This window comes from Opisthorchis viverrini (assembly GCF_000715545.1).
Source record: "Opisthorchis viverrini unplaced genomic scaffold opera_v5_782, whole genome shotgun sequence".
NCBI lineage: Eukaryota > Metazoa > Platyhelminthes > Trematoda > Opisthorchiida > Opisthorchiidae > Opisthorchis > Opisthorchis viverrini.
Window position 1 is genome coordinate 18,365 of NW_008752464.1, and position 10,491 is coordinate 28,855.

The following is a 10,491-nucleotide window of genomic DNA, read 5'->3' on the forward strand; positions in this document are numbered from 1 at the left end:
GCTGGCTGCCCGTTTTTCCGTGTTCCGTTCCTACTTAAGGTCTGCTTATGCCTCAGTGACCGATGTCAATATCCTGTTACCCGTCCGTCATTGCTTGTAAGTTCGTCTCGATTGTACCTATTTTCGAGGGCCAGAGAAGTGACCCGACCGGGTATCGAACCCAGAGTTCCCAGACGGTAGGCGGACGAGCCATCCACTACACCATACTGACGCCCGGGGGCTATTATTTTGAATTACCCATGTACCGTACCTGCCAGATAGCCTTTGGCGAGATTTGTTTTAAACGAACGAAACTGCGCAATCTGACTTGTCACGTGATCTACCGCGTCACACCGCCGACCGAAAGACAGTCCCTCACATCCCAAACGTACTGATTTCTGTGCCGTTATCTCTCTGTACGGCCAACTTACACTGTCAGACTGCCCCTATGTGTATGCTTGTACATAGTTTAGTGCTTACTTGTGGTTGCTTCTAGGAATCCCTGCTGCGTCAGTGACTATTTTCCGCTCCTGCTGATTGCGTCATTACTGATTGTACGTTTGCTTAATTCATGATGCTTACTAATCCGTTTGTCTGTAGAACCAGTTCCTGTCAGTCCTCAATATATCATCTGCTGCCCCATGTCTGTCTGCTCCTATTGACTACTGGCTACGAACTGCGTATAATCTAATAGTCGCAATCGTCCTGTGAGATCCTTAACCGTCAGGATCTTACAAGGACTATATATCGAATATGAGGTAAAAGTTCCTAAGAGAAATAGGGCATTCCGCCCATCACACTACTATGACGTAAGTTTGACGGACGGATTGACTGCCTTCCGTGAGCCGTGATCAAGAAACGACAAGCAGCAAGTTTTTTGAATTTTTGGAGAAAAAACTCGCGAATTGCTTTACTATCATATGTGTATTTTATCGGTCAGAAAGTTAGAGCTGTTTCACTACCGTCAAATCAGACTCATCATTTGTTCTATGAATTCGGGTTCGTCTCTCATTACAGTTGACCTCCTAGTGGAAAGTGTCGATGAGAAACAGATTATTGGCGGCTTAAAGTAGCGTGATGTCTTCCACTGGTGGTCTTGTCATCTTCATTAAGTGATTAAACTGTTTTAGATCCACCGTAAGTGTGCCAGGACTTGGTTGTCCACTAGAGGAGAGTCGTCGAGCACGTTGAAATCCCGACATGCCGGGCATGACTTGACCGCTTGAGACAGCCGCGGCTGCCATTACTTCTGCTGTGGTTGTGTCTATCCCGTAAGACAGACCTTTGCGTATTCGCGCCTGCTTTTGTCGTTCCTCGTAGGCCTTCTGCAGTTCCTCGGCTGGATCGTTAATTTGCGCTCCGAGTAGCATAGCAGCGAAATCGTCATCATACATCTCGGGTAATTCGAGCGTGGCAGCTGCTTTTCGTAGGTCCTCGATGTCGATGTATCCTTTATCCCCTGTATCCATAAGTTCGAATGATTTTTGTATATCCATATCGTTATCAAGAGCCAGCATGCGGTCTGTGATCAGATTTAGGAATTCTCCAAAGTCAACGCGTCCTCCAAACTCTTTTGTCTGGTGGCGAAGTTCTTTGAACTCATTCACTTCGGTGTCGTATCCAAGTGCCCTGAATGCAACCTGAAAAGGAAGTTAAAACATTCATTCAAGGTTTCCTTGCACCCTTGGATTTTGAGGTAACAGCTCAATGCTTAAGGTGTGAACTTACTGATCAGAAGATCCGTGGTTCGAACGCAACCGCGGCACATCGACTCTTTCTTTCTATGCCAGAGCAACCTGATAGTAACTCAGCTCTTGTGCTTTCCTCTGGTGGCATGGCAAATGTACTTCGAAAAGGTTTTACACCTAGTTGATTATTTATTATAATTTTTAGGCACCAATATGTATTACTTGTATGTTGTCAATGGTATGATTTGATGATGGTAGAATCTCGTTCAACTGTGATAACACTGGGGCTCACCACAAGGGACGAGCCCCGAAAGTTTTCAGTATACAGTAGTTTACGAAAACTACTTAGTTTAGGGAACGGATGTACTCAATTAATCGATATTAGAAGTTACTTGAGACTATATGGAGATTTAGTTGTCACGTGATGGTCGGTCGATATGTCCAATAATGTTGCCGTAGTTTTGTCGACCAGTGAGTGCAGCTCATAAACTATTCTCTCGTGTTCAGTCAAGCGAACTTTGTGAAGTGAGGAGGGAATTATAAGGTTTCACTGTTTGAGCCGCATAAGGGCTTCTGGTGCAAATGATTCTTGTGGATTGCTGTCCGTTTTCGGGTTCGGATTTCGTGCACAACTAAGTCCGCAATGATTCTTCCCCCGTCCTTCAGACTCATCGGCATGGGGCCGGTTATTTCGACACATCATAATCACACACACACACCAAAGGGATGATATCATGAGGATATCATCGTCTTTAGAGAGTGCAGGGAAACGTGCCGGTTCATGATTTATTTATAGGGATCATACGTTCGTTTATTCGCAAACACAGAGGTTCAGTTACACAACTTGGTTCAAGTTAGAACAGCTCCCAGTTTTCAGGCGAACGCAACCGTGGCACTTGCAATATAAAACGAGAATAACAATTGATTCCAATTTGCCATCTGCATCATGAAATTTACACGATTTATGCCGTTTCAAACATGTAGGAAAGCGATAGGTTGCCTCGGTGTATTGCTCACGAGTGACCACACAAGTTAGAATCACAAGGTCGATTTAATCGTTCCGGTTGTATAATATCAGACAAGGCAGGAAATCCAGTGTTTGAAACATTTGGCCAACAGTTCCTACGGGTCCCCAATATTTTCACAAATTGATCTCCACAGAAACTTTAAACTTCTCGGTTAGTCCTACACGGCCTCAGTGAACAGAAATTGGTGCGAGAACAGGGTGCTTGCTCGTAATTCGTTTTATAGCGCCAATCAACTTGTCAGGTTTCAGTTTTTGGGCATTCTATTAGTGGGAGCGACCAGACACGTGTCTGGGTTACTGGACTAATTCCTCTCTTTCCCGAAACTCTAAAGCCATCTGAATGGTAGACCTGAGTGCATTCATCTACTCCAGCCTAGTCACATGTTGCCGCTGTGGGGTCTGTCACATTCTGATATATTTCCATCAATGTGGAAAGAGGGTTTCTAGGTATTGAAAATTATCAGGCATTCTGACCACCGCCTATTTAGATTATAACCGTTCGGTCGCACACCCCAATCAATGACACAAATGTGTTGCCTCAAACAAATTGATTAAAATTCTTGATGAAATGTGTAAAAATGAGGCCTTTAGCGGACACAGTCTGTTTTGAGAGTTTGCATCAACTAGTATTCGTCGTATTTGCATCCAGAATCCTTGTATGATGATATCAAAATCACTTTAGTGGAAGATGGCGCTAAACTAAATCAGAGGTTTGTTCACACATCGGTCGACCCAAATAAACCTATAAAGGTGAGATTTTGTGACAAGTTCCGAACGTGCTGTCTTCACGTTTCGTGAACAACTTACTGTTTCATCAACCTCACTTTTACGCCACGCCCTAATATCTGAGCCTACAACTTAGTTATGTTTGCATATCCATTTACAGTCCATCGGAATTCGGATACATAAAAACCCAGCGATTAAATTTTGACACCTGCTCCTCGTTCATAACTTGAACCGATATGTTAATGAAGGACAAATGGTGCTAGATATCACATGGTCAATAAAAATCTTGTTGCTCGATCACACATCAGTTTAAATTGTTCAGCTGTAGCACCCTTTTGGTTCCTAACTGCCATGCCACCCGAAGGTCGCACGAGGGCTGGGATACTGCCAGGTTGCCCAAGCCTAGAGAGGGGAGGTCGAGAGGCAGAGGTCGGGTTTGAACCACGGACCTTCCTATCGGTAAATTCGCACTTTAACCACTTGGACCATCTCGCCCCCCCCCCACACACACACACATCAGTTTAGTAGTAACCTGTTTTGGTAAGTGTTGTATATCAAACACGAGCTCCATGCCAATCTATCAAAATAGAGTTCTGTTCCTGGTATGGAACACGGGTTCTAAGCTCTGAACCGATCACAGAGCGTATGGAGGTGTGGCAACTGGGAGGGGAGACCTGTTGAAAAACTACCGGCTTTCTTATACATATAACAAATTCAAGCCACCCACATGTACTTAGAGCTGGAGCGCGTATCCAGCCAGTGTTTCAACCGCCTAGACAATAAATCTTATTTCATCTAAATTTGACTTTTGCAATGAACCTAACAAAACCACGTCAACCAGCATATCAGAGCTATAAAACACCGCATGACTATTTATGCTTACCTGATAACCCACGAAAACCGTAGGCTGACGTAAAGCTACACAACGAGCGCTAAGCAGCACGGTAACACTACCTTATCCGTTTTTTCCTGGTTCCTGTAATGTAGACTTATTGGTCAAAGGCCCGTACTTGCAGATGAGCATATTTCAACAAGTTTTCTTCAAAATTCATCGTTGGCTGGAGAGACAACAGAAATTTCGGGAGTGCGTATAGCGCTGGAGCTTCAAAAATAATTGATTTCGAGTGATTACTTTTGAGACCTGATGGTATAAAAAGTGTTCCCAATTTCATGTCGTTTCTAACACAACATACAGTCGGGAAGGACTCAAACCAGAGTACGACCTCTTGGTAAATCTACCTACCTACAACTTTGACCGTGATAAAAAATCATGTTTCATTTTCCAGACACTGAATTCGCACCTAGATATCTTTTGCCTTCAGCTTTGTTTTCGGACTTGAACCAAGAAATCATCCCCGTTGACCGTACACAAATACCGACCGGATACCATGAGGTGACGCGAAATGTTGATTTTTTTAAATAAAAACTATAGTCGAGTACAGCTGAGAGTTAACCGACCTGTTTGCCATGGTTTATCCAACCCCTGGTGGATTTGCAGCCTACCGAATGACTTTTCAAAGTGCAGTTTCCGGTATCTACGTGTGCAGCGAATCTATGTTCTAGTTACTGTGCATTCGAGTCGATAATAGTGTAACTTGGCCAGCAGTATTCCCCGATCTTTTGGCGGTAAGATTGCGGAATACTGGGGTTGTTTCCAGAGTGTTCAAAGATGGTGCAAGCCCTCCGTTATGCCCCGAGTGGCATAAAGCAAGAATAGTATTCGATTGTCCATGCATCCATATCTATGGTCAGATTGCGTTTACCTACTTGTTAGAAATAAGTAGCACATTTTGTAAAAGGTCAGCCGCTTATGAAGACCACACCCCATTGGTTCTCACGGTGTTTGTATAAATTATCATTCAGTACCGAAACGTCGAGCTAGCAGATGACTGTGCTGTACCAAAGAATGGATATTGTAGACAAGGCCTCTTCAATTCACGAACGAAATCAGCTCATCTTTTTTAACTCATGAGATATTAGGCGGATCCCCTTATCTGTCCTAATCTTTTCTGAAGCGCAGCCAATGGCGAACCCACCAGATCAGCTTCAGTATAGCCTCGCAAATAGGGTCAGACCACATTTAAGCACATTAACCGAATCCCACAAGGTTCCGTTGATAAAAACCTGTATATTACTTAGGAACGCTCGCCTAATATGGACAGAGGACGTTCATTACTGCCTCACGGGGTCATAAAAATCCTTGAGGCTGGTCATGACCTATTGGTCTATTGAACTTAAACACTTATTATCCGTTTCCTAAACTTAAAATCGTTTAATTTAGCATTTATATGAGAAGAGTAGAAAAACTATCTACTCGATGAGTAATGGTACCACTCCAAATCAATCTGCTTCATCCAGAACGCTTTTTTGGCCTCACCGGGCTCTCTGATCCGACGTGCACTTCCTGTTGGCGTTCGAGTCCCTGGCACATTTGCCCACACGCTAGCTGCCAACTCAGCTGAATCAAACAAGTGTAAGAAAGCAGCTGTTTAGATTTTCAATCGCTCTTGTACCAGATAAATGTGTTGGTTCAAGAAAACCGTGGGTAGTGTGTGATGTAACCTTGATCAAACGACATTTAAAGATCTGGAATTCCCGGACAGAATTCTCTCAACTTTGCTGAGGTTTCGGTCAAACATGGTGGAGAAAAGCAACCAGTGTACACTGATATTTTTATCCAGACGATATGGTTTCGTATAGTGACTGGAGAAAAGATTAAAGGATTTCATTACTCTTGAATTTAGCTCGGCCTGGACGAAGCTGAACTGATGACCTTCCAGCAGTTCGCCATGAAACTGCAGTTGTGCAGGGTGACGACTCATCTGCAACAACGTCGATACACACGTGCTACCGGAAATAACAAAATAATTTGATTTGTTTAACTCTCTGAAAGCTCTTTGTGTTCTGTAATGCAGCGTGCCGCCCCATGTTTCAGTTGGTACCATATTCAAGATATCACGATACATTGTATAGACGCAATACAAGACTCATAGAGTTGCTGAAAACTCTTCGAATGGTGTGTTACGTCCACAAAGCGTCCGGCGGTATCTCGAGTATTGCAATAACTGAAACACGAGGTGGTCTGGGGCAGCACACTTAGCCGCTTAAGAACATTATCTGGGTTCCAGATGAGTCTACCGTTAAAACTAAGTTGATGTGCAAATGGGTGTAGTTGTCGAAATCTGTCCGATTTGGGTTCAAGCGAAACATAAAGTTGACGGGAACTTGGGGACCATGCCCACCTGATGGGTCTCAAGAAGAGTGAAACCAATTTGGTTTTTCGAAAGACTCACCTCGAACCAGCTGAATCTCTCGTTTGTGATGTTTCCAGGCAGCTGAATGTGCTGCACCAGGTCGCCTCATGTTTTAGTCGCTACGATATTCGAGATATCGCGATACCTGTATATATATTTGTAATGCACTACTCATGAGATTACTGAAAATCCGTCGACAGTTCACGATCGATTTCGCCCTTCTTGGGGCCCATCAGGTAGGCGCAGTCCCCGAGATTCCGTCAACCTGAGCCCCAAAAAAGGTCGAAACCGGTGTTGGGCTGTCGACGGATTTTCAGCAACCTTGTGAAGAGTGAAACCGGTTGTGGGCTGTTTTCAGCAGCCACATGAATGGTGCAATATGTCGATAAATACTTTATTTTAGGTAATCCTATTTTATCAGAAAGGTCAGATCCCTAAAAGCAACCACTGAGTACCCGAAATCTACTGGAACTCTCAGCTCCGCCAGATGTTGACCAGACAGGCAGCGCCCCCTCAGTATGCAGCGCGTCGCAGCCTCGTACCAAGGCCAGACCGCGTGCGTCAGCATTGGACCAAGTTCAGACAGTGTCCCTCCGATGAGTAGCTTGAGACCGTCGTACTTTCCCCCGCGCACGCATTCACGCTCTCGCACTCGCTTGTTCGGAATATAGCTGTTGTGTTCCCTTATGTTGGTCTTTTTCCCCGGCATTGGGCACTGGAGCGGGTTAACAGATTGGCAAGTCAGCAGATATAACTTATTGCATTAGAGAAATCTGGGACAAATGCATGGATTCATCTCAGGTATTTCCGCCTCTATGCTCTAAACCTCCTTATGGGGCACATCACACATCTGGAGGCATTTGATCTCTTCCAAAGTGCATTCAGGTTTCGCTATACCTCGTGTTCAATCGTAATTCTTTGTTTGGTGATTGGGGCACTATTGATAAGTGAGTACCAGTGATGCTCTTTCTGCAAGTTCGTACTCATTACCACTGGAGCAACACTTTTCATAACGGACATCTGTGTTATCGAGGTACTCCTGGCGGCTGTGAATACTTTCCAGTCACGGGGCAGAGCAGAAAAGTGGGCTGGGAGGATTAGACCATGCTACATAGAATGCTTTGTTTTTCAACCGATAAACCGCCTTTTATTATTTTTTTCATACTGGCCCACATTTTGTGAAATGTGTGCCGTATATTTTTGATGTGACTTGAGCAGACTCCCACGAACGCGATAGAAAGCTTAGATTACGTTTGCTAAAATGCACCTCAGAAGACCGATTATACGAAAGGAACCTGTCTATGATCGGAGAAGTGAAACTGAAGCCCTCGAGAGATAAAAAGAATCAAATTAATCACCAACAGAAGGAAATGCAAACTAACCCAAAGTAAGGTCCTTTTGGCGATGGCACTAGGTAGTCCGAAGAAAACGGAAAATAGTGAAAAAACAAAAGGTGGGCTTTTTTAGGTTCCAATTAAGTTGCCTGTTTAGGTAAACCTATCTGCTATGTCGAAGGAAACAACAGTCATGGCTCCAGAAGCTGTTGATATTTTAAATTGTTCATCAGGACGACATTTGTTCGTCAGTTTTCTTAAACCATTCGCAACACAAACTGAATACTCAGTCAGTGAGCTCAAACTTCAAGGTTTCCACGTGAATGACCAGTAGAACGTCAGTAGACCGAACACAGTGATCACTGACTAGCAATCAGACTGAACTTCAGCGAGTTCTTGACGAGAATTTCTCGCCAAGTAAATTGTTTTGATCAGAATGCGAAAAATTCCTACCGTTGGTTAGTGATTTTTTTGAAGACGGCTGATGAATCGGGTGAATGATTCCCTCTGATTAATGCACTGGGATACTGTTCTAGATCGTTCAGCTGCAGCTCTTTTTCGGTGCGTGACTGCCAAGCCACCAGAAGGAAGCACGAGGGCTAGGATACTGGCAGTATGCTTTGTGCCATCCTGAAGAAGGCACGGAGAACAACACTCGTCTCGGTAGATGGTGTTTCGGCATGCGTAGCACATGACCGAGCCATCGCAGTTGATGATGCTGGATGTTTTCCCGGATTGAGGTGCCTGCAGCACAACCAAATACCCGTTTTCTAATCACCTCGTTACAAACTCGCTGACGCCATCCAAAACCAGCCACGCTTTTGAGGCCGAAAACCTGAAGACGCCTCACATTATCTGTCCGCAGTGGCAATGTCTCGCACCAGAGGCCATGTCTCGCACCCATACAACAACACAGCCCTTACTGTAGCCTGGTACACACGACCCTTAGGACCCAGTGATATGGCTTTTTGACGCCACAAGTGACACAAATTAGCAAACGTGATTCGAGCCTTTGAGATTCTTGCTCTGACTTCATCAGACACACTTCTGTCAGAGCTGATACAGCTATCGAGGTATGTAAAATTCTTCACAACCTTCAGTGATTCTCCTTGAAACACTGTGAAACAGTAAACCAAATGACAGTATGCTGCTTGGAGGAAACATTGCGACCTCAACCTAATTATTCATCTGGCAGTGAAGAAAGCCCTACCAAGGACAAGTTTTTGTCGGAATGCGGAGGTTCTCAAAACAGGCACTGACGCCTTGTTAGAGTGCTCACTGTTTGGGAAGGCGAACTATATTTCTCACTGAGGATAATGGGTTGAGTAGCACACCAGATTTCATACGTTGTTTGATTTTTTGGAAAATTAATGAATTCATTTCATACATTTGCTGTATCATGCCATGTGGACTTAAGTGAAATGCATAAATAGTACCTGGTGTTCAAAAATCTTAGGAATAGGCACCACACCTATGGAGACTCTGTTTTTCTCCCGAAAGGTAGCTTTTGTATCGAGATCTCATCCTACCTTCGAATAAAAAACTCGTAAAATATAATCCATCATTCCTACTTTCTTTCAAATTCCGTCTTTCTGGATTCTCGGTTTGCTTTCATCATCTTGCATCTTTGGATTGTTGACGAAACCGTAAAAAATGCGATTGGGTGTCACCCTTGTGGAGTTGATTCATCGTTGTCAACTCAGTCTCAAAGAGAACCTTTCCAAAACTCGTCTAAACTCCCTATTTCTTGGGATGCATTTGACTCTGAAAAACCCTCCACCATGGTTAGTATTTTATGATATAATGCTCTAAATGAAAGTGATTCGTATGTCAGCTTCTATGAGCGGTGATGACCGCAGATTTCATCACCACGATGGCCACCGTTTTTCAGAAAACCCTGTTCAACCGTGGCCTAACTCAGGCTGGGCAGAAAGCAATGTGAAAAATTAACTTACCCGTACTGCGTCGACAGTCACTGTGCCCTCTCCGGTAACATCAAACATTTTAAAAGCCTTAAGTATGTCTGCCTTGAAAGCATGACTTAGCTCAATTTTCGGCCATTTGGGAATAATATATTCATTCGCTTGGGAGGACTTGGATATCGTCGCGCAGTCTGTCGAATCGTGCGTCATTTTAAATGGCCCGCAATCGATTCCTGTCACCTGATTTTCTTTTTTCCGGGTTGGTTGGTGCACTACGGAGCCCAGGAGTGGGATTAGAACCTGCGTTCAAGTAATACTTAACCTGGTGATCCAACCCGCTGACGATATTTCCCTCAAATCTTCTAGTTTATCCTGGATTGCCTGTGAATGTTGTCCGATGTAGACATGAGCAGCTGCGCGAGTTGACGCCATTGAACTGAACTTTTATCCTGGATGTGGAGTCAGTCTATGTAGAAATTAAACTTCAGAATCTCCCTACTACCTGAAGAGCCAATTCAATCTTCAAATTCAGTTGCGAAACTCCCGATTCTGAGGATAGCC

The 10,491-nt window shown here is 44.1% G+C and overlaps 1 protein-coding gene across 1 annotated transcript; it reads right to left on the reverse strand.

Annotated features, from left to right (window-relative positions):
* Nucleotides 1-885: 885 nt before the first annotated feature.
* On the reverse strand, nt 886-10,181 carry T265_12080 (hypothetical protein; the record flags this gene model as incomplete). Its single annotated transcript, XM_009179029.1, has 2 exons — nt 886-1,619; nt 9,964-10,181. The coding sequence occupies 2 exons, from the start codon at nt 10,138-10,140 to the stop codon at nt 1,044-1,046; spliced, it is 753 nt and encodes a 250-aa protein (XP_009177293.1).
* Nucleotides 10,182-10,491: the final 310 nt, after the last annotated feature.